The sequence below is a fragment of the Cygnus atratus genome, chromosome 2, assembly GCF_013377495.2.
Source record: "Cygnus atratus isolate AKBS03 ecotype Queensland, Australia chromosome 2, CAtr_DNAZoo_HiC_assembly, whole genome shotgun sequence".
Classification (NCBI taxonomy): domain Eukaryota; kingdom Metazoa; phylum Chordata; class Aves; order Anseriformes; family Anatidae; genus Cygnus; species Cygnus atratus.
Genome location: NC_066363.1, coordinates 14,757,169 through 14,782,153, shown reverse-complemented (window position 1 = coordinate 14,782,153; position 24,985 = coordinate 14,757,169). Strand labels below are relative to the sequence as shown.

The following is a 24,985-nucleotide window of genomic DNA, read 5'->3' as shown; positions in this document are numbered from 1 at the left end:
GGACTTGCCCCTTGAGCAATATAACATGAGTGACACATTCCCTGCAACCCACCAGCACGTGCATCGTTGCTAAGCCGTATTTCTTTACTGCTCACTCAAAAGGAAGGAACGATGGAATCAGGATGCACATCCTATACATGACCCACTGCAACTTTGGAATTTTACTGCTTCCAGCACTATTTCTTCCATAATGCACACATTGAATGTCCTGGCACACCCACCTAATAACTTCCCCCACTGAAGCAACTGCTCGCTTGTAATAACAACCTACGGCTGGAAGCTCACAGAGTGCAATCGCTAACAATATCTCCCTTGTAGAACAGCAATCACCGCCCATTTGTCCTGTGTCAGAGACTCTCTAGACTTCTGCAAGAACATGGCCTTGAGAATACTGCCGAGTGATTTGATCACAGCCCTCGCTGCTCACCTCACTGATGCAGGAGCTGCTCTCTGCTGCACGCAGCTGGGTAGTGTGTGCCTGAAGCACCTGGAGATTTGCAGGCCCTTGTCTGAACCCATGATCATCTCATTCTCATTGCTGTGAGGCTGGCTGCTGGGATACTCGTAGCAGTTCTTACAAATGCAAATGAAATTACAACTTTATTTTTTTTTCCCCTGAAGCAGACACGAGAACTGAACTGCTCAGGACCAGTGCAGAATCAAAGCTTCTTGCATTAGTGAAAAGGAGGACCGTGTTTAAAAACAAAGGCAAGAACTACTGTTGGAATTAAAAACCAAAACAGTGCAGAAAAGGAGCATCTGCGACACTGATGTTCAGACAATCCTGAGAATCTAATTCCAAGCTCCTGTCATATCCTAAGTGTGCTGCCAACAATTTGTGAGCTATAAAAGCCCTACCTAAAATCAGTGCACAAGATACCACTGCAAAGACACAAGTCACCCCATGACGCACAGCACAAGCATACACTGCTGCCTCGCATATTTAGGACAGAATAAGTCCTGATGCTAAAGCTTGAGCTACATCAGATGCTGTGGAGCACCTGCTGTCACAGCAGCACAGCGCTGATCTGCAGCCACCACTTCCTCCAGTCTGTGCTCTTAGAAGCAGAACACAGAATATTGTTACTCACGGTGAAAAATAAAGATCATGTAAAATAAAGACCAATGTACATTTTCCCCCAAACAATTGAAAAAATACCTGCTTATTATCATATTCTTTCATAGACATAGCTTAATATTTCTTTGAGTACACACGTGTGTTAAATAATAATATTTTTATAATGGTAGCAACATTTACAAATACATGAACAACATCTCACTTATCAGCTACTTTATTCAGTAGTTCTCTCATCTAAACCCTGTTTACAGTACAGCTAAACGTTAGCTATAAAAACTTAGCTAAAAAGCAGTTTAATTTTATTCTGTAACTGCATAAGCAAGAACTTCCAGAAAGAAACTTCTATGACTAATTGAATACAGGTTGTAAATTAAAAATACCCTGTCTATCCAAGAGTGTGAGAAATAGATGAAAGAGAGCAGCTGAAATCTTGTTCATTCTAATTGCCAAGATACTCCAGGGTTCTACTTAATTTATAGCTTCTTAATTCTCCTTTTACATTAAGGGTTAGAGAAAATTTCAAGATAAGTGTAAATGCTCAAAGTCATATTCACAGATCCACAGACTTAATTCTGAAATTCAGCCAACAATAGCAGTTATAGTAAGTGAAAATTTTCAAAAATATGAGAGGATCATTTTTTAAAGATTACATTAGAGGAAAGGGCTATCCTTAGACCCTATGATACTAGTTTGTTGTATTATAGTTAACAAAAAGACGAGAACACAGGCCTAAATGTCTGATGCTTGACCCTAAAATAGGAAATCCCATGAACTTTGTGGATAATCTAATCAAACTCAAATGCACACCCAGACCTCTCTGTCAGTCCCTAGCTGGCTTACTTTCAAGCTTACTTGCCTGAATGACCATCATGCACAAGGAGGTGGCTTCATCCAGCACCTATCACACTCAACAGAAAGACACCAACTAGAAAGTGCCTTCAGTGGCTGTGGGCCAATGCATCAGAGCGACTAAACAGTGTGAGACTAAACAGAGAAGGAAGCTGCTTGGATTGCAACAGAACATTTAAAGAACAAGTTCAAGCTACATCATGATGCCATATATAAAAATATGTAAAATTTATATAAAATGTACATGTAAATGATTTTTCATAAATAAATACATACACTGAAGAAATGAAGAAAGGAGAATGTATGGGTGGTAGCAGCAGAAATTCCGTATTTACAACTTATGTTAAAAATAGCTTCAGTTTACAAGAATATATATCAGTATCCTTGATATAACAAAACAAATATACATATAATCTGCTAAATGGATTTTTCTCTGATGCGTTACTGATGAGACCATTGTCATCTGCCAAATCATCCACATATTTCATTAGAATAAAGAGCTATAGAAGAAACATGCATTAGGTGATTAATGAAAAAAAAAAAACCACACCAAAATTGATTGAGACAGAAGAAGTTCAGTAGCATTATGTTCCTTAATAGAAAAAAGACCATCATTAAAAATTAACAAATGGTAAGCGTCTTGAGCTACTCCATCAGTGCCTTCTGTCTTCAGCGCATGTTCTTTTCCCTGTAGTAGCAACAGTGCTCACACACACACAACCTAACACTACTCACAGGATTTTGCAATGACTTGTGTAATCTTTTTCACCCTCCTGTGTCAGCAAAATCGTAGAATTTATATTGCAAAAGATTATTGTGACACACACAAACATTCTGTTGCTAAAATAAAATTTAATAAGCATAAACAACAGTTCAACATAGCACACAAACAAAAATCACCCTGGCTAGTGACGACTTGAGTGTTTATAAGCCTTCTTTTAGAAGCAAAATTGTGCAAGTGCTATTTTTAAAAATATCCTTTTAAGTGCAAATATTTACATACTTGCAGTGTATTCCAAGCAACAGCCAGTTGTCACATCTAATCAAATTAGTGGATAAAACTCCACTTGTTAGGAGGGACAACAGAAGAAGCTGGAGTGACTCAGCAGCATCACTGTCCTGAGGTGATACAGAAGCGCTGATGTACGGGCAAGCAGGAGCAAGGTACCTGGCTACAGGAGCTTGTGGGCACAGTTGAACCGAGCATTTACTACTTTTCATTTTGTACAGGTTTTCTCGGTGATGTTAAACCTGAGGAAACAGCAAACTTTCTGCTACAACAGTCAGCTGAAACCCTCCTCTGCCAGGAAGGTTCCTGGAGAATTCAGGTGTCCCAAACCAAGAAATGGGCATTACAGAAGGACACAGATAACTCATGGAAATGGAGAAAACCTCTGGAGAGATACACTCATATCTCTTCAGAGCAATAAAGCTCGCCTTCAAGCAATACACTTATGTGCTCAATCACGAATACAGAAACTAAAACCAGGAGAACCAAACTATTAGCCCTCTCTGCAGTTGCCTTGAGAGGTGAGGCTCTTCTGTGGTATCATATTCACACATTTTCTCCCTGCATCCTCTGGTTCACTTTCCAAACACTAAAAAACACTTTCAGTTCTGTTCAGGTCAGGGATTCATGTAAAGCTGAACAAATGAAGGCTTCCCAAAACCAGCAGCTAGGACAGCACGCACATCGCCACCCTTCGTGTGCGACATTACCAGCCATTCCCCCAACAACTTCCTGGAAAGACCTGGAAACAACATGTGGGATTGGTAACTGGTTCCAGCCACTGAAGCTTAAGCCGCCTGCCTTTGTGAGTCAGTATCCCAACTTCATAGAAAACGGGTATAATGCCAAACCAAGAGACATGTCATGAGGTTTCATTCAATTATTTTCATAAACAGTTTTGATAACATTTCCTGAAAGGCATGACACAACAGGCAGAATATTATTCACACCAAGGCGCTCTCTTTTCACAACTTAAGCATTTGTAATATTTACTTCCAGCATAAAATGGTGGAACTTTTAAAAACAGATTTCTTTTAGGAGAGACCATCTGTTTGCAAATTTCTAAACAGAAGACAATCTTGCATTGCTTCTCATGATTGCCTAAAAGCAGCAGGAACCATTGACAGGTGTAATAAAATAATAATAATAATTCACAAGAAATAAAAAACAAAAACAAAACCAAAACAAAACAAAAAACCAATCCAAACTACTGCAGTTTAAAAACAGGCTGAGAAGGTCGAAGGAAGTGGGGATACTTTTACAATGATAATATTTTAAAAACACCACCAAGACAGCAAACAAACAAGAGATTCATCTGTTGAACGGCCGAACCAACTCAGTAAGCAATACCACAATGTACTAAAAGTCACCATAAATAACTGATTTCCATGGTGGTGAGCCAAAACCTGTCAAGCTGTGGATTGTGGCATCCTGGAAGAAATGAGGAATGAAAGAGAAAGCTTCTGTTTAGATACAACTCTGCTAGCAATCATCAATGATAGCAGCAGCCACAGAAGCACTACATGACATTTTAAGGGAAGTTTCACAACTGTCTAAGTATTTTAAAGTTTGTTTTTGTGACAAAACCTCTTTAATATAGTGCATGTCTTCCAAAATGAGAGTAGTTATTGACCACAAAGTTCCTTGCTCCAAGATCAGAGTTCACATACAAAGCATGAGCTATTTGTCATTGAAGAAAATAACTGATAAGTGTGATGCAGCCAAACTAATTCAGTCTTTTAATAGAGAATGTAAACTTAATGGGCAGCATATCCTTTCTTCACTGCCATTTAATGCACTTACAAATGCTCCTGCCCCCTTCTCAGTCAGAATTTGCCACTCCAGACTGCAGTGCCCTGTTAGGTAATCCAGCACTGGGAACACTGGGCAGTAAAATGTTACAACAACAAATGGAAAACTGTAAATACAAACTGCAGAAAAATAAAGTTAAGTTTCACCTACAAAATGAAGAGCAAGATCCTGAAAATGTCTGTGTGAAGTCCTCCAGGATGTCAACTCATCTTTCACACAGTACATGCATAGAAATGGACACACAACCCTCTACTTTGCTCTATGTAATACTGTACAGCAGGTTTTAAAAAAGTAATCCTACATGCTAAGCACCAACAGCAGCCTACTGTTAGCAGGTGCCCCACTATTTTTGAGTCTCAACTACAAAGTAGTTATTCTTCTATGACCTAAGCAATCTTTCTTTTCTGAGTTGGGTAAAATGTTCCTGCCCAGCACACCGGGTGCCAAGGGCAGCCCTCTCGCTCTTGCTCAAGCCATGTTGAGCAGGTCACAAAACCTCGTCCCTGCGCTCCACACTGGACAACTGCTACGGTGCAACCACACAGACCAGGATAGGGACACTTCTACTGCTGTACTTGTTGCACTCTACAGATTAGTTCAAAAATTGTGGGCCAATTTAGGTATTAATAATACTACATTGTATGCCTCTAATTACCAGTGTCCACTAGGAGTGCTCACAGAGAGCGTTTAAACCGTGGCTACTCTTCAACACCATCCTGACAGCTACACTTCTAATTCCTGCTCTGTTCATTTTAATGCATTATTGTTTCAAAATACAATGCTACAAAATTGCAAATTACATCTGGCTCAAGGGCTGATTATGAGAAATACTAGCACTTCTGCCTCTGCGTGAATAACTCTGATAATAATGAGAGATTGATTGAGCTCCAAGAAGTCCAAATGATGAGAAGGGTCAATTTGAACATTTCTATTAGCTTCTTTTGTTAAATCTAACACTTTGCCAGGCCAGAGACAAATACTGCATCTGGTTACCATGATTTTTTCCAACCTTACAGAAGTACAATTTAGAAAATGGGTACTGGTCTAAAGGCAGACCTTATAAGAAATGCTAATGAAGTATAAAAAACTATCCATTTTACTGGCACTCAAGGCCAAAAAAAGAAAAGTTGCAAGGGAAATTTGCTTCAACTCTTCCTTGGCAGAAAAGAAAAAAAAACGTTATTTTTTTTTGGTACAAAAAGTCTTCATTACTCCAGTTTGCAACTGAAACGCTTGCTTGTGTATATATGAACACAGCATACTTTATGTAAACGTGAGTTGCAATAAAACAGATTATTGAAGATGCTTGCTAAGCACGTGCAACAGGCAAAGAAAGGAGGACACAAATGTAAAACACCAACTAGTTAGACCAGGAAATTGCAGTAACATTACTCCAACAACTTAGTCGTGCAGTCTGGCAATTACACTGTATAAAATCAGCAAAAGCCAACACATATGCACAAAAAGTTAATCAAACTACTGACAGTTCATCCGGAACCTTCCAAAGATTAAAACTTCCCTACAGATCTCATTATCTAGAAATGTTAATATGTCAGTCAGCACTTTTTCTGTCAATTACTGGAAGTTGTGGTTGATACGAATCTCCTAGAAAATAACCTCTGTAGGGTAAATTAAGCTATAAGTGATGTCTCTATGTCTTTAGTCTCATTCACATATTTACACTTCATAGGAAGCAGGGAAGGCACAATTGTTTTTCAGTAGAGGACAACAGACAATACTGTAGGATCTGTGGGACGTGTCTAACGAAAATATTCCCCGAAGCCCAGATGAGCTGGCAGCTGCCATTATCTTTGAGGATGCCTATGGCAGAAAAATGCAATTCCCCTTGTTGAGCTGCAGTACCTGAGTGCAGGTGGCTGTGGGCTACATTTGAGGGTTTCCTGTCCCATTCTGGGTTCTACAGTGTCACTTAAGTCTCTTCAAAGATGAAAAAGAATAAACTTTACTTGAAATTATTAAAAATTAATGCCAATAGGAAACTTATGCAAGTGCTCTAGAACACAACTTAATTAAGTTACAACAAATGCCCCTGAGTGGTCATAAAAACACAGGGCAAAAAATAATAGCTATGCTGTTTTGGAAGTCTGTTACAAAGACAGGGCTAAGCCAGAGGACCCAGCCTGAGCCAAGCCTCTTTTTTAGCACGCGTTAGCATGCCCCTGCTGGCTTCGCACATTTCTGCCGATTCTATCAGCTGGTACTCTGCCCAGCGGCACGAAAGTTGAGTTTGTATACATGGTACCTTCCGGGTGGAAAACGAAGAGCGAGACTTCGCACCACAGCAGCAGCAGCGGAACAAAACATCTCCGGGGCAGACGCAACGAGGCTCGGGTGGATCAGCCCTGGGAAGCCAGCTTGGCAGCGAGTCCCCACAGCAGCTGGCGCAGGGGCTTGCCCAGAGCTACCTTGAGCCCTGGGGACTCCCAGCATCCTGCAGCTGCCAGTAGTCGGAGCCTGAGCTGTCTGCATGGTAACTGCAGTCGAAATAACTCTATCAGTTGCGATTTACGCTGCTGATTATTTCAGGGCCAATTTGGCAACAGAGATTTATTTCAGATTGAAAACGCGTACAAGCCAGGACTCCCACCGGACTCATTAAAGGCAAGAGATGTGGGGTGGTGGGGTTTGATTTGGGGTTTCAGCCCCCCTGTAAATAAGCTCCTAGCACAGAAGATTTGAGACTGGCGCCAGCCCCGTACGCACTGGCATTTTTGATCTCATTTGTATATGCCCAGGCACTATAAGTGAGTGACTGGGCTTATATTTATTTAGAAAACCAGACAGATGATATTTAAAATAAACCCAATCTTGACATCTAAGATATTCAGCTCCTGAGATTTTATTCCTGAAATGAGATCAGGTCTGCCTGTGCTTGGTGCTGCAGACAGTATTACAGCAATCGTCACTGCCACATTAGTATTTCTTCTGAATGTAAAACGTAATTTTTATTATAGCCTAAAAAAAAAAATCTTTTAAAAAAATTAAGTCCTGTGGAAAAATGGCACCTAGTCTTCACTTTTATCTTACACAAGCTGTTTTCCTACTTTTACAGTTATAAAAGGCAAACAGAATTAGCAAAGTATTTTAAAGTTCCAAAGATGATATCAGGACCCCTAGCAGTTACAGATGATAGCACTGTTGGTATCATTACCTGCTCAGCAACATCAGAGGAAAGAAATACTTTATCTGTAACACTACACATGAAACTGGTGCTTGTAGAAGCATGTTATGTTCTCAGTTTCAGGATTTTAGCACTACAGGTTAAAGACAAAGATAGTATCTAAAATAATATTGTGAAATATTTGAGATTTATTTGTAGTATGTTGCTGTTGAAATGTGTAACAGTAATTCGGCTTGCATTCTAAATATTGCTGGCACACCTGGTGTTGAATATGCTGGAAGCATTTGCAATTGGTACCAAAATGTACTACATTCATTATTGTGGTACTCAAAAATGCTGATACAGCTAAGATTCAAAATGCATTTTTGTTACTAAATTCTCTTTTGCAAAACTTTATAGACCTAATCCACAAACTTGTTTCTGATTAGATATTTCCTTATGAAGTACTACCTGTAGCAGCATTAACAGAAAATCTACGTATATTTTCAGTCATCCAAAAATCACATTCACCTTCCAAACTAAACACCAGCATCTGGAAGCAGTAGATAGCCTATGCTTTTAGCACACAGATATTTTGTATTTCTATAAAGCAGGAAATGCCACAGAACATCAAAGCACTTGGAGACTGTAGCATGGAGAAGGTGCTATCCTATTTTCACAATGAGAAAACAGTTCTTCCTCAAAGCTTAAATGGCTTGTCAAACTCCCAGAGACTTCTATACTGCAAGCACAAACAGCTTTGGGACTAACTTTCTTCAGCCTCCACTGTTAGTATCTCCCAGACAAAGTCGAGTCTATAAAGTTAATACATCTGCTAAACTAATTATTTTTTAACAATTTTCCTACCAATACAGCATTACTAACATACTTTCAGCATAAACTTCCAAACCCTTTAAAATAGCCATATCGATACTATGTTATTATATGTGCTGCAAATAGTTAAGACCGTCAAGTAGCTCCACGAAAACACACCATATTCTTTTTCCTTTCAGGAGCGGGAGCTATAGGGCTGATGTCAAAAAAAATCCTGAAAAAAAGTGTTAGCATCTGTAGAGACTACCAAATTTATCTTCTGCAGAAGTAAACATTTCAAGATTTACTGTTAGTCACATCATCAGCTAGCCAAACATACCCTGTAAAACTAGTTCATGAAATGAATGTATTCCAGCAGGGTCTATTTTACAAACATCTACAGCCTTTTCTTGCACTCCTGCTTATTGTAAGCTTGTACAGAAGCAGTAAAAGTTAATTTGCAGAGGAACACTACATTAACTACTGAAATGTTATTGCACATCAAAAAGGTTTACTGCTACTTTGCAAACATGCTTACCTGAGTGCCATAAAACACTGACATGTAATGAGTCAGATCTATTGCAGTGCATTGCAATCAGGTCTTCACTCTCATCGTGTAAAAGCATCTCCTTGATACAAGTTATTCTATATGATCTTCAAAAGAGAATTTTGTATAAGATCTTCTACAAAATTTGTTAGTTTTTTGGAATTAGGGAAATACATAACAAATTGTCAGCAACAGGATAAATTGCTAAGAACTGAAGACACACATACTATTTTGTACTTGAATACAAAGGCACCTGTGTTATTATCTCAAAAAATTCTTGAGCTGATGATCACTGAAAGCCTAGAGGACTGATCAGAGAAGAACCACTACATGGTTACCCCGTTCTGGTACTCCACCCTTGGCAGTTACTACTGATTACCGTCAAAGACAAAACATTGGGGTAAGGAGGCTTACCAGTTATCATTCAACCTTGTATGGCTGCATTCTTATGTTTTTACACAAAACTCTATAGAATGTGCTGAACACAAAAAGAGTTAAAATAACATTTTCTCTCCCTCCAAAAGCCTCCAAAACCACCTTCTTTGTGACTGGCTGAACTACAAACGCTCAAGGTTTTACTTGGTATGTGTACTTTGAGAGGAAAAGTGAAGAATACCAGAATGAGTGCAACACAAATTTTATGTTTTTAATTGAAAACCAGGTGATAGTTTCCAGTGTCACATGAAATAGTAGAAAGAACGATTTCTGTAGACTGTTTCTTCCTCAGTTCTAAAGAAAATAATAATATTTTCTAGCTCAGTAGATTATACTGGTTGCTATTAGGTATCATATCATAGTCACGCTTGGTGTCCTACTAGTTGCAAGTAAAAAACTATTTAGAGCAAGACACACGGAAGCACAGTAAAAATCACCTGTTTACAGGTAAATTCTTCCTTAACACTTAACACACAATGGGTGGCTCACGGTCACAAATACATGCTTAGCCGTGTTATTTCCTATGTTGTTGATGGTCAAGGAACTTCAGGGCCAGCAAGTCCCTCATGGCAATCATGTATCACAAACATCCTTTAAAATTTAAACTTTTTGGATGACAGTCTTATTTTACATACATATTTGTGCTTCATGCGAAGGATAAGTAGATGTTTATTGATTCTGATTTTTTGTACCAGTGATTATTCAGCAAATCTTGTTCCCATCTCCTCTTACCGAGGACAAATACTTTTCACTAGGAGAGTGGTTAAGCACTGGAACAGGCTGCCGAGAGAGGCAGCCCAATCTCCATCCTTGGAGATATTTGAAACTCAACGGGGCTTGACACTCGGCAAGCTGACAAAATGTGCAAGTTGGACTGCTGTGAGCAGGGGTTGAACCAAGCAGAGATCCCTTCCTGCCAGAATCATTCTATCAGTGTATTATTTTCAATGTCTGTTCAGTTCCTCCTAATTCTACTTTTTTCTTTTTTGTTTGTTTGTTTCTTTTGTTTGTTTGATTGCTTCTTTTTTTTTCCTCTAGAACTGATAAAAGGATTCAAAGTGAGGGACATAGCACTTGCATACCCCATGGGTATTGTGTTTCTAATACCAGCCTCTCTTCTACTCTTTATACAAAACTTTTGTTCCTCTTATTTTTCTCAGAAAGAGCAACAACAACATAAAAGCCCAAATAAACTCTCTAAATGCCTTATACCCACCCTTTTCTTACTGCATTCATGGAAATGCATGACCTCACAGACTATTTCTATTCCAGTATATTTCATTTGAGAAATCATATTGACTTAAACCCATTTTGCCATTTTCACTGAAGTGTTTTACAGCTCTGTATTTAATGATTATTTCTCTGCACAACAGTAAGACGCACGAAAATCTTAGCAGGGCATCAACATTCCTACACACTGTGAATCCAAATTGCTCACAAGAAGTGAAACGCAGCCGTAAGTTAGAGCTTTGTCTTTTAGAAAAGGATCAGCTCTCCTGGAGCTGCCCTCTTAGGTACCTCGAGTAACTACGACGTAATAGCCTGTGACATCTTCTACTGTAAAAATACTTCAAGTTACATTAATTTTCTTCCAAGAAATACATTCCTATTCCTGTTTTTAAAAAGGATTTTCAAAAAAAAAAAGACTTAGCTTTAAAAACAATCTAATGACAAAGCATCTGTAACCTATATCAATATACCGGTGCTATCAGTAGCAAATTAAATCCCCAAGGAACATTTCCAACAGATAATGAAACAAATGCCATTAGTGGAGCTTTTCATCTAACAGATCCTTCACTTCTGAAGACAGTATTTATTTACCATACTTTGTTAAGGACTAACACGTTGACTAGTTAGTAGTCTTCAATTATCACATCAGGTGGAGGAAAAAATCCTATTTCTAAACGAGCTAAAACTGAAATTGACTTTGAATCTCTGAACTGTCAACAAATTCTTCTATGAAAAGGCTTGCTTTACAGGGATTATAAAGTAGGTGTCATCCTTGACACTTGCATTCTATATTCATACTCCAGGCCTGGAAGAGAAATGCTGCAGAGCGCCAGGAAGGATCTTGGAGGGCTCAGCTGTCATGCTGCATGCCTCCCTCACTTGCTTTGCAGTCAGATACGGTGCTGTAGATGTCAAAGGTTCTCTATTTAAACTCAATGACAAGCAAAGGAAGAATACTGGGAGAATATGTTAGCAGCTACTATGAACTTGTCTCTAGTATCAGGTCACTCCGACACTTATTTCAGCATGTTAGAAACAAAAGCTCTGATTCTATCCAAATTAAAAAAAAAAACATACGATATACCCTCATCAGATTTACAAGTTCAAGATTTACTATGGGAAAATCCGGTGTTAAGAGTACATGCAACAAAGAACTGCTTTCTGTCAGAATGACAAACTAGAAAGCCACATACGATTATGTCAATCTCTCATTTCAGATCTCTCTCGCACAATTGCATACCACTGCTTTCTGTGTTTCGTGTAAAAGTCACAGAGTTTACTAACCATTTAATGAAGCTACATTCCTTAAATCCCTGACAGATTATGTGAGGTTGTTTGGATCAGAAATAAGAATTTGCCATTCCGCTGCCCCCTGCCCCAATTACATTTTAGTCATAAACATCTGTACCGCGAGGTGTTTGGGGATGCGGGCAATGAAACACAAATCTCCTCAAAGCAACTGATGACACCATGCAGAAGGAAACAACAGGAAAGAGAAAAAGTGTGAAGAGGAAGAAAGGAGAATCACTTGCCTTTCTGAAAAGAAAAGCTATTTTCAATCAAGCTTATCTCTTTCTGTCCCTTATTTACTTTTAATTGGAAAGAAGGAAGTAAAGAATATGAAAATACTTTGAAAGACATTTATAAGAGTCCTGGGTAATTGTCTGCATCAAAGATGACAATTTGCTGCATGGCTGATTTCATTTGAAAGGCTTTACTGACTGTGCATCCCAGGGGCTGCCTGAAACTTTGAAAATGGATCAGGACAAAGTAGCCCAGAGCAGTGCAGAGCAAGGTGTCATTAACAGTATTCAGCTTGCAGCCAGGATGAGGACTACGCTCCTTCCCCAGAAAAATTAAAACCCAGCACACTTAGATCTTGCATCTAGGATTATAGTGGGTTGCAAGCACTTTTTCTAGCTGGTAGAAGAGGGGAAGCAGATGTGGACTTAATGATAGTTGTGCCAGCTGGCTCAGAGAGTAGTAGCAGGCAAAAAACAGAGCACAAATGGCCCCAAATTCCATTTACCTGAGCAACGACCCAGCTCAACTTTTTTTTGATGAAATTTTTAGCATAAGTACCACAAGCTGTCTGCAATGTTCTCAGATGAGTATTAGCAAATCCAGGTGCAATTCAGTGTACAAGCAACAATCTTTGAAGTTTAAAATGATACAACAGACAGGTGCTTAAGCAATAATCTCTTCCTCTATGTTCTAAGACTCAAGATTTATGGTATTTTGTGCCAAGAGCAGAGCACTTAAAAAAAAATCTAACTTGCAGAGTTTATTCCCATGTTTTCTACAAGTTCATGTATCAAAAAGTGTTATTCACCAGTAGAAAGTCCTATTAGCCATGCTTCCACACAAAATACAATTATTGCTGCTTCTTAAGTAATTGCATGATGAAAGTCAGACCACCGACTTTATCAGGTTCAAGGTATTTGCCAGTCTTGTTGACTGGGATATAATTCAACAGTGTTTTACACAAGTCAGAAACCTTTTTGCCATGTGCCTGCTTAAAAGTCTGAAGGTTGTTATTAAACCTTCTGAATGTTGTTATTAAAGGGACATATTCTCAGCACCTTGGAAGCAGCTGTGTGGGAAAAAAGGGGGGCAAAAGACAATGGTATATCTGATTTCAGCTAAACAAGGTTGTAAAATAAATTATCTATTTCCTCTCACAGAACAACACTACAAGGTTCCCAGTAATCGTTTTAAATGTAATTTTAGGATTAGATTTTAATGGTAATCTGACATACTACATTTGCATTCACTATTCAGTGCATTGATTTACTCACCTGGATGCTACAATAATCAAGAGAGGAATTGGAGATTAATCACCATACGTCACAGATTTACATTTCTATCAACCTGATGGACCAGATCTTGAAATATACAGTCTCCAGTAATAAAAACACCTATGCATATGTTTAATGTGAAATATATTGTCTTGTTCCACAAACTTCAACACCCCTTGCTTATCTTCCCCATTGAAAAGCTATGTTTCTGTGGACTGAGGTTTTAATTCCTACAGTAGAAAATGTATTTATTTCTTGTTACATACGTATCCACAGTTTCTTCAAAGTATATTACATCCTTCTCATTAATAAACTCCAAAAATAATGAAAATATTTTCTAACTTAAACTAGAGGTTAAGACACAATAGGTATACCCCACAACATCTTTCATTCTCCTCAGCAGTTCCCCACAAAAACTCAAACATACCGTTTGTCTTTTCAAACCCATTTTTATCTCATTGTATTGATATATATCAATTTGCTTCAGCATGTTTTTGTTATCACGCAGTGACTGTCCCTCCAATATTATTTTACCATGACATGACTTGTTGCTACTTCTCTTCTTCCTTTTGGAAACCCAAAGCTGCTTTTCTTCCCTCTTTTTTCTCAACATCTTAGTAGTTCAGTTTCTCTAAACATGTTATTCCTCAGACACAGCCTTTCCTGAGACTGACCACTTTGCCAGACATAATTTTTCAATCACAAAACTCTCCATTGAAAGTCCTCCTATACAAAATCCCCAGTAAGGTTGTGGCCATCTACTTCCCTGCAAACAAAATCAATTCCAAAACATTAGTGGAACAATCACAGTGATATCACTGTGTTAACAAGTCATGGTTCTGGGCTATCAGAGAGAATATTATACGTGGTTTGGGGAAGCTGGGGAAAGATGTAGAGCTGCCACTTCTTCCATCTATGACATATTATTTCATCAGGCTAGTCAACCATCTGAAGACTTTATCCAAGCTTGTACACTGTGAATAAGCAGGAAGGAAGTATAGGGATCTTAGGCAATCAGCTGCACCACAGCAGAGCATCATTTCATCCGCAGCTACAAGTAAGAACAATCTCAAATCTTACATACCGACAGTCCCCTTTCATAAATTAAAATATCCTGTATGTGACAGGGGCGGGAGGAAGGAAAAGAAAGCGACATACAGTTTTCTCTCTCAGGAGAGGAACATCACAGAATCCCACAACATAGAAGCCCATCAAATTAATGCATCCCTACCAGCACTGATTATAGGTGTACTGTTTGAAACTACAGAGCCTCTTGCTTAACGCAGTACTACAATGACTTATTTATCAACTGGATGGTTTTGTCAGGTTCATTTAATCAAGAAGAAAAATCTCTACAGAAATAAACAAAATCACACTCAGAAATGAGTAAATGTATTTTAGCCTCCATTTGGAGAAGCATAAAGATTTTTATAATCTTCTGATGTCAAAACATACATCCATTCAAGCCTTCTTAGCAGCAAAACACAAAAACTAGCAGAACTTTCTATCAGCTTCCCCAAAACTATTTGCTCAGCTGTCAATGGCCATCCAGGCACCCCTTAAATGTCAGCAGTGGAGAAGGTGGAATTGCACAGCCTCTCCCCAGTATGTGATTAAAGACAGAGAATATAACACATAATCCCACTGCAGGGATAAGACAGACAGGGGGATGATGCAACTGCTCAGGTAAAACAAATATGTTCTGGTGTAAGCAAGCTCTGCAGCACCCACAAGCAGCACCAAAGCTGATGTGTCAGCATGTCCCCAGAGAGATCAATATTTTTGTTCAACACTTTTCTAGGTTTACTTATACCCTATATTTATCCGTGAGCAGAAAGAGAGACCATTAAGCCAAATGTCAAATTTATAAATATTATTCTCTTCTGCTCTCCAATGTCAATTTGGAAAAAGAAATACACACATACTCAGACAGATTTATTTCACTGAGAGAAGGGTGAACTTCCAGACTGTCTGCAGCCCTGTGTGAGCAAAGGTCCTCTGGAAACAAGGGGAGCTTGGTGTGTGAGAGCACTGCGTTTTACAGTTCTTGTTCATGGTTACATCAAGCGTCTCTGCTCTGTTTGATGAAAGCAGTAAAACAATGCGAGTACTTAAAAGATTTACTTATGATTTTACCCTGCTGTCTGAATCATCCTGGGATTTCTTGGAAATGATGACTAGATGCAGAAGGATAAATGTAACCTAGGATCCCCTTGTGGGAGTTCTCATCTCACGGTACAGTTTAATGAAGATCCCAGTACCAAATCCTAAGATTTTAACTGAAGGCAAGGAGACTTATTTTTATACATTACATAGACTCCGCTTCAGAAGCTGTCAGTTTGCATACAGGCAGTAAAAAGCCCCTTGGCTAAATACAGGCATCAAATAAAGTGTCAGTTAACAGTAATTTCACCCCGCAAGTGTTCTTGCCCATACAACTTAATGAAGAAAGATTGTTTTACGATAAGAGCAATGAAAAGGAGGAAAGAAAGAAAAAGGAGAAAAGAAAAAGACCTACAAAGAAATGACAGTGTTGCAAAGAACCAAAACACCCAATTACGCTTTGATCATGGCTTGAATTTCAAATGTTACTGTCATCATTATTTTCCACTGCACCACTTCCTTCCCTGATTACTCGGTATCTATGGTATACGTTGGATATACAGCAAAAACAAAGCATGATATAGGCAGAAGCACTAGCTTATCTTTCAGCCATAATAAAGCCTCTCTCTCGAACATTATTGAGAAGCCTGTCAACAAAGCGAATCTGAGCACTGAGTGGAAATGAGGCATAACGTTTAATTCCTTCAATCAGCATTTTCCTGTTTGCCAGGAGCACCTCTCCTGGGTGGGCTGACAAGGTGCAAGCTAATTTAAAGATCCAGGAGAAGTCAAACTGCATCCAGATAGCACTGCTCCCACGTTAATTAAGAGGAGACTGAAAAGTAAAGTTCACTCAGAAATGGTACTGCGGGAAAAAAGAACTCAAGGAAACATTGACTGTTAGGAAGAGCAGACAACAAAGTGATCATCAGACCTTCTTCTCAGTAAAATTACAGATTAAAGATTTAAGAAGTGTTATATCAAACATACAGACAAGGTTACTCCATATTTTGCTGGGAGTGTCTGATTAAAAATTGTACTAATTGCCACTTTCACAGTCATTCCCATTCAGAGCTTTCAGAGCTACACTGGAACCAGACATGAGGCTCTAATGCCGGAGGGAAGAAAGCAGACGACAAGCTCTGGACTGACCTGGCTCTCCGAAACATGAAGCCTTCCTGGTTTGGAGGGGACCCTCTGCAAGTCAGTTCTTTGTCTGTGTACCAACACTTGCAAGATGAAGCAGCTCCCTCACAGGTCCTCTGGGCATCAGGAGCATTATACAGGGGAAACCCGAGGACTAAGGAGCTGCCCAGCTTTCTAGATGCTGTGTAATACCTTCTGACTGAACTGGCTCACCAAATAGCACTCGTTACCCAATAAGCTACTTACAGCCCGCAGAATTTATCATGTATAATTTGCCTCAATTTTGCCTGTCATTTATATTGTGATAGCCATTTATACCAGAAATAAGAGTCCTAAAACAAAGCTGCAGAATAATGGCAAAGAGTACAGAAAAGAACCAGTTAGCGTTTTGCATCTCTAACCTTCTCCTCTCCCCCTGAGCTGGGTGCAGCCCTGCGCCAGGCTTCAATTCAGGCAGGCAAACACCCAGAAAATGAAGGTATCCCCACAGGACATTCATACGATCAGGCTGAGGTACTCTCCTCCTCCTGAAGTGTGGGGCTATCTTTTATGACACTCTTGGTACTGTTGTATATGCTGCCTAACAACCTGACATGATTTTGATTTTTTTCTAAACAAATTTTCTATTATTTTCAAACTTTTTAAATCCAAAGTTAACTAATTCTGTAATGTCATTCAGACAGAACAACTCTCAAGAACCTCAGCAGGTACAACCCAAGTTCAATTACAGGATAAAGATGATAACAGGTTTTAAGTAAATTGAAGCTCCACTTAAAAGTTTTCAGAGAAGAATCACTGTTAGTAAAGCTTTAAAATAATACTGGTATCTCACTTCAAAATTAAATAGTGAATCACTGCATATATAAAAGAAATCTTCCTCATTATTATTTTTTCTTGGAAATATTTTTATTTATTTTAGCTAGCTAAAAGAAAGACTGAGTTTCTTACTCTCTCACCCCTTCCAAGTGCTCAAAGATGTTGGTCATGTTTCACCATTTACCCAGCACAGCAAGGTGTCCCTCAGCAGTCTGCTCCTTTCAGATCACTTATGTCTGCTGGAGAGAGGATTCCCTTCAAAAAATTCAGTAGTTGGTAAAAATCAGGTCTTACACTGACCCTTTCTCCAGACTGGGGGTTCACAGAGCATCCAATCTTATTTAGATCCTGATTTCCTTGACACAAGCCTGCTGCTTTGCATTCTCAAACTGATGTATCTCTTTCCCATCTTACCTCCATGACACCAAACAGCTTAACAGTAAAGCAAAAATACCCACACATTTAGTAACATGTAAGCTTTGGGTAAAGTATTAGGAACAGCACACAGGTTAAGAAGGGAGGAAAAAAAAAAAAAAAAAGGAAGACAGAATTTGATCTGCCAAGGGATATGTGCACTACTTAAGATATCACCAATGACTCTTTCAAAGACCAGGCAGCTTAAATGCTTAAAACCCATTTTTCCTTTGCAGTCTCTTCAGCCCACTATAACCAACAGCTTTTCTTCCATTCTGAGCCTCTTGACTTTCATGACACTTTTCATAAACTGAGAGATATGCCTAATTAAGTTGTGCATGTATTTTTCTAGTGAAATACGGCCTCAGGAAATAGTTGCAATATAAAAGCTTCACCTAGAAGGCAAAGCTGCATTTTACAATTCATTCTCATATTTGATTGCAAAAGACCTACCTGAACATGTCTCCTAAGCCTTTCAGCATTCCTTTCTTTGCCTTAATTTTATCCTTCTCTTTATCTCGATCTTTCTTCTTTTCCTTTCCAGCCTTTTTTCTGTCACCTTTATCCTGGCTTCCATTCATCTGTCTCTCCAGTGAGTGAGATGGCTGGTCACTTGCTGTAGACACAGATTCTCTACCAGATCTTGAGCTTTCCTCTGTGTCTTCCTCCACTGAAAGCACAAATTAAGAAACATCAATGGGATAACAATGAACAATAAAGGCAGTTTTTTGGCATATTACATAATCTATTTTCAAGAAGGTTATATGCACAAAAATAAAATACTCCCATTCTTTTCCAAAATCAGTATCTGATGATTTGGGTTTCTCCTGGAATGCCCCTGTGTACTATTACATTTAATCTTAAAGACAAGGAATTCATTTTTGCAGAATACTCTGAAAACTTGATTCGTGCTTTGTGGGTACTCTGAATAACATGTAGATTAATAGGGAGCATTATTAAAGTGATGTAAATTGGACCCTTTTGTTTCAGCATCTAAATCAGTTGAAGAGAGCTTCAGAAATGTCTGCAAGAAATAGCAACAGTGCAGCATGCCCTGTCAGTAAATTCTTAGTAATACTCCCATAAAAATATGAAAGTCATTAAGGACTGTTAACCCTCAATAGAAGCCTTAATAGACTTTTTCTTCTGCTACAAATACTATAATGGTTTTCTTGCACTACTTCATTTCCTGGAGAAGTGTAAAGCACATCATGCATCATGGCTTTTGTTCTTCCATAGCAGTGGTACTGCTTGCAATGGAGCAGCTTGGGAGGCTCAGGTGGGGAGATTCCACCCAGCGCAACAAGCAAAACATTTTAAGAGCCCGTAACATGATTCTTCTCTGTTTCTAATCCAAGAACAAGACTCAGAGAATCCTAGAGTATACCCATGGTTAAATTTAAACAGACTACATGTATTGCAGAAAGCCTGAAACAGAAATGACCAAAAGAAACAATCCAATCAGAAACTGAAAACTCCCCCAGTAGTTTAGTGAGAGAAAAATAAAATATGTCAAGCACAGGAGTTAGAATCCTGCAGCCATTCTGACTTAGCTTAAAGTCAAGCTGTGATCTCCCAGGAGCTCTAACATGTTCTATCATCACACTAAAAGCAGGGCTACACCATCTTCCAACAGACGGCATAAAGAAGCAATTAGGATCACAGGTGCATACTTTGTAGTGTCTCCTGTAGCTCTAAGAGGCTCCAAACAACTTTTGGCAGTAGAGGTTGGAAAATAAAGTTTTGCTTTATTTTTTTTAAAGTATAGGGTATGGGAAATAAACTTTTTTTTTTTTTTTAATAGCCAAAAAGATTCGGAAATTGCCATGACATAGAGGGAAAAAAAAAAGAATCACTTGTTAATTTAGCATATGTTTACTTATTATTATTATTATTATTATTTTATTCCTACTAGTACTATTATTTGTAGACCTCAGCGACTCCCCTACAGCCAATGGAAGTGTGTAATTTTTCAGAAATTTCTCATACATAGAATACTGTAGAATATAAATTTGTTTTTCTTAGTCATCTTTCATATTCACCTTACCAGTAATTCACTGAACCTGAAAAGTCTACAAATCACTAGCTGAAAGCCACTCAATAATCTATCTCTCTCTCTCAGATAGTTGCCCAGAAAATACTGTTTATACTCTAATATTATAATACACAGACCTGTCCAATAGACTTACTACTTGCTCAGCGAGTATCCCAAGATTTCTATAAATATTCTCCAACCCTGGAAGATCGCATAAATATATTTCAAGAAAAACATACCATATCAGATAAATATCAACATTAATAACTATTTTTGAATCTTAGCTCTGAATTACATACTCTGAATTAAAAATCACCAGCAAGGAGAAAAAAGAAAAAGAAAAAAAAAAAAATGTCCCCAAAATTCTTATTAATTTATCCTCAGGACTGCTATGAATAAAGTAGATGACACAACTTCTCAATTGTAGGCACAGATTTAATGTTTGGATTATTTTATTTTAGAAAAGTAATAGGCATTTCCTATACATGTCTGTGTACTAGCTGTACTTGTACTTTTTTTGGTGAAAGTGTTTTTTAGTCAAAGTTCGGGATGGTATTTAATTATTATTAAAAGAGTATTGGAAAACCACTTTGGAATAGAGATGCTAATTTTTTGCATGTTAATTTACAGCTACAATCTGTTCCCGTTAAACCAACTAGACATTTAAATGATTGTACTAGCAAATGATTATGATTAGTAAAATAAAAAAATAAAAATTAAAAATCTGGCAAATTCTGAAGTCAAATGTTTACTTGGTACTTCATTTCTAGAATTTCTAGAATTTTAAAGATGAACAAATTTTGTCCTATGGTTGTTCATTTTCATATGACAACACATTATTTTAAACCTAAATATGTATTAAGTGTATTGTGCTATGCTGAGCTGCTGAACAACTTGTCATAACAATGCTTCCTCTTATTGTTTTGCATATTCTATGGAGATAATATTGCCTCCTTTCCACAGTTGTGCTACAATAAATATTTGTCTATCACACCCATTTTGCTCGCAGTTAATGCAATAGCTTAGAATGAGTTGTGTGAACTAGGATGCCTGTTCTCTCGAAATAAACACTGGTAACTCTACTGGAGTAAATAGATTTCCGGTTTTCTTAAAAAGGTACAACATGAAGAAACTTGTTTCACTTTTATGCAGAACAGTCATTCTGCAATTAACATACACCTAATTACTAGTGTTTAGAACAAATGCAAATGCTGCTCAATTAAAAATTCAAGCCCAGGCTACAAATGAAACTTCTAATTTTTGCTAAGTTGAAGTAATGACATTAGGTTGCCACAAGGCGCAAAATGCATTTGCTTTGGTGCTGTTACTTCCTTCCTTCTTTTCCTGCAGCCTCCTATTCCCCCCTCCTCCCTATTTAGGATGCTGAAGCCAAAAAAATAAATTGGAGTATACTTTAAACATCAATTAAAGCTGAAAACTAGTGTCATTTCATGAACCACACTGTACTGAAGAGATCTACACAAACAGGTATTATGAAGCTATCCTCCTAATTAGGCCATAAAATGGAAAAGATGCACATGAGGAATCAAAGCTACTTAATGTGAAGCTATTTTGCCACTAAGCTTCCAGGCCTCTTATTGTGATATTTAATACAGCCGTAGATTCTAGCAATTAAGATTCAGCAAAAGATTAGAAAGCTTTGCCGATCTCTCCCAATCCAAATGCCCTGTTCTCATTCAAGTCACTAAAGATAAACATTTTGCTTTCAGTCAGCTATTTCAAGTATTAAGGAGGCAAAAAAGAAGGAAAAAAAAAAAAGAAAATCAGGCAAAATGATCTGTAAAAGCTAAACACCCACACCTTTCCACAAATATTACTACTTTACAGAGATTAAAATTCATACCCATCTTCTCAAATACTTCTTAAAATGTTGTCCTGGAACTGGACACAGCAATCTGATTTTCATTCCGCATCTAGTAATTTAATAACATCTTTTTCCAAGGACAGCAAGTACATTCATATGAGAGTTAGCCCCTCTGCTATATATGCTACCTGTATTTATATAGCTTTCTTATATTGGGTGATGACATGTTAATAATTATTCTATAAAATATATTGCAGTGCTATTATTTGCTGCTCCAAAGAGGGTCAATGTCTGGAAGAAAAAAGCACTCAGCACTGAAACATTTGGAGAAATACTTGGGAAAAATATCAAGTAAAGCAAATGAATCCAACCTCAAGGGCATCAGCAAATTGACCACCAACATGTTTGCCTGGGTTTTATAATACCAGAAAGCCACATTTTAATTTCAAACAATTACGGAATAATTAAATGCAATTAAAAAAAAAACTTATGCCATGTCATTATGGCAGCAGTGAGACATTAGTCACATTAGTACCACATTGTTAAATCAACTTCTATGTATTCAAAGGTGTCCAGGCTTTTTCCAGCTGAAGACATCACTTGGCAAATTCTCTGGAATCTGAAGCCACATTGAATTTACACAAAGTGGAGGAGACCGCACAGACACAGATGTGTTCCCAAAAAGACAGACCTCAGTACTGTAGACCTAGTATTTTGAGCTGATCCCAGGCCCCATATGGCTGGGCCAGCTCTTAAGCTCCCCCAGTCACCATCAGAAGCAAAAACCTAGAGGGCCTTCTGTGCCATTCCTGGGACTGAGCTGTGTCCAGCCAACATCCTGCATTTGCTTTACTACTTGTCTGCTTCTATTACCCTGGCAGTCCGAGTTTCTGGATTACTATTTAGATGTTTTATTGTAATATATGGAAGCTATTAAAACACATGCAACTTCAACAGAATGTGAGGTAGTATGCATACAGCTAGGTCACACTTCGTTCAGCCCTTCCTTACCATATGGGATTTGAGAACAATCTCACTCTGGCTCTCCCATGACACCAAGATGGCTCTTGGTCCATTAATGCCAGAATTCTTCATCCACGAGGAAATAAGGACAAAGACTCACCCCATGGCATTTTACTTTCAGCCAGAGGGTTTTGTCTGGTTTCCACTACTCCCATGCAAAGGATACAAAGGCCATCAAACAGTTCCTTTCCACTCTATGCGTTGTATCAATAAGCTCAAAACCTCTTGCAGTAATCTCATAAACCTACACTCATCTAGAAAGTCTTTCTTGATAAGTTTTGCTGTCATCTGTAACTTCTGGATAAGCCCTAGATATATAATGCCTCAAAACAGGATATTACTCAGTTGGCTCACAACAAGCAAGGCCCTTTAGAAAAATGCTGTCTTGTGTCCCAGAAGACCACAGGCATGCAGTTTGGGAGAACGATCAGGATCACTACACATTTTCTCATACCTGTTCTTCTACTGGCCAGGAATAGATTGACAGCCAACAGCACCAGACCAGCATTTAGCCTCACTGCTGCGTGAAATTGCTAGGTGCTGGGAAAGGGAAGCAGAATTAATTCTGTCCATAACTACCTTTGAGAAAAGTGACTGCCAAAATGACCTCCCTTTCAGCCTCAGAACACTTTTAGAAACAGACATATTAAAAGAAAAACAACAGAAGAGTTTTAAAAAATAACAGTGACTACACAAGCAGCTTGCAACAGAATATTACAGAATGACACTTCCGAAAAAGATTTTCTGAAAGTAAAAAAATTTTTAAAAGAGAGTGAAAAATCTCTTTTCAAGCTTTTTCTGTTAGTGTTCGGGCTAAATATTTTACCACTTCAGCTTTGGAAATATCTTCTTCATTCGTAAACTACTAACTAGCTGCAGGTTGATTAAAAAAAAAATCTGCTGGTGTGTGACAAGTTGAAACTAGTACAACGTGAAGGTTAAAAATTCAATAATTTTAATACAACCCCTGATTGAGGTAATTTACCATTCACACTATTTTCATTCAATATGAGTTGTCATTTTACCAGCCCATTCTTACATAGTTCAATAATGATAAGGTTAGCTTTGAAGTGATTCTTTTATGTTAATGACATTCTCCACATGTTGGGTCATACTTCGGGTTAAAGAACTGAAAATGTAAATGAATGCCCATTAGGGTGGGTAATAGCTGATCATTAACTTTATATTTTATTAGATCTGCCAGCCTTACTCATTCTAATTAAAGGACAGTGATTTCTTTTTTTTCCCCCAGACACTACAAATGTAGCCTTTCTAAGTTAGATGCACCTATTTTTGTAACATGAATTCAGTGTTTCTTTTTCTTTCTGCGTAAAATGTTTCTAATTTACATCAGTAAATTAATTAGCTGTCTTAGAGAAAATTTTCATGGTAAGTAATTTAAGTAAACATAATCCTAATAATCTTATTTCCTTGTTTTAGGAAGGAAGGAAGCTGCAGAGTGTTGCAATCTGTTAATGCATATGAAGGGCAAAAGCCTGAACAAAGCCATGAAGAGAAGTTAGTTCTATTCTTTTAAAACCCTAGGATAATCTTCTATCACTTTTAATCACCTTCTAAAGGATTAACCTATATTGTTAACATTCTTTATGTATAACAATAGTTTACTTACAAGTTTCCATGCCTTCATCATCATCATCTGCTACAGGTTTATCATATGATTTGTCTATGGCAGCTCTGAAGCTTTCATTGCAGCCTCGTCCTCGGATAATTCGTGGGCGTGGGCGGTGGAAGGGAATATCACCATTCAGAGTCACCTCAGCAACCGCTGTCTGCAGGCTTTCTAATGAGCTGGATTTCTTCAGACCTAATGAAGGCCCCACATCTCTGGTTGGGGAACCTTAGTGATTTAGGGAAGAAAAAAAAAAAGTAATTAGAATTAGTGTAGAGAACTGCATGCTTGATTATGCATA

The 24,985-nt window shown here is 38.1% G+C and overlaps 1 protein-coding gene across 20 annotated transcripts in view; it reads right to left on the bottom strand.

The window, feature by feature from the left end:
- The window catches only part of PARD3 (par-3 family cell polarity regulator), a 445,585-nt gene that overhangs the window by 123,603 nt on the left and 296,997 nt on the right, over window positions 1–24,985 (bottom strand). For all 20 annotated transcript variants that reach the window (XM_035545279.2, XM_050708750.1, XM_035545284.2 and 17 more), the window contains 2 exons: window positions 24,685–24,912; window positions 18,625–18,841 (listed from right to left, as the gene is read on the bottom strand). In XM_035545279.2, coding sequence (XP_035401172.1) covers window positions 18,625–18,841; window positions 24,685–24,912 — 445 coding nt within the window. The remainder of the gene's footprint in view (window positions 1–18,624; window positions 18,842–24,684; window positions 24,913–24,985) is intronic.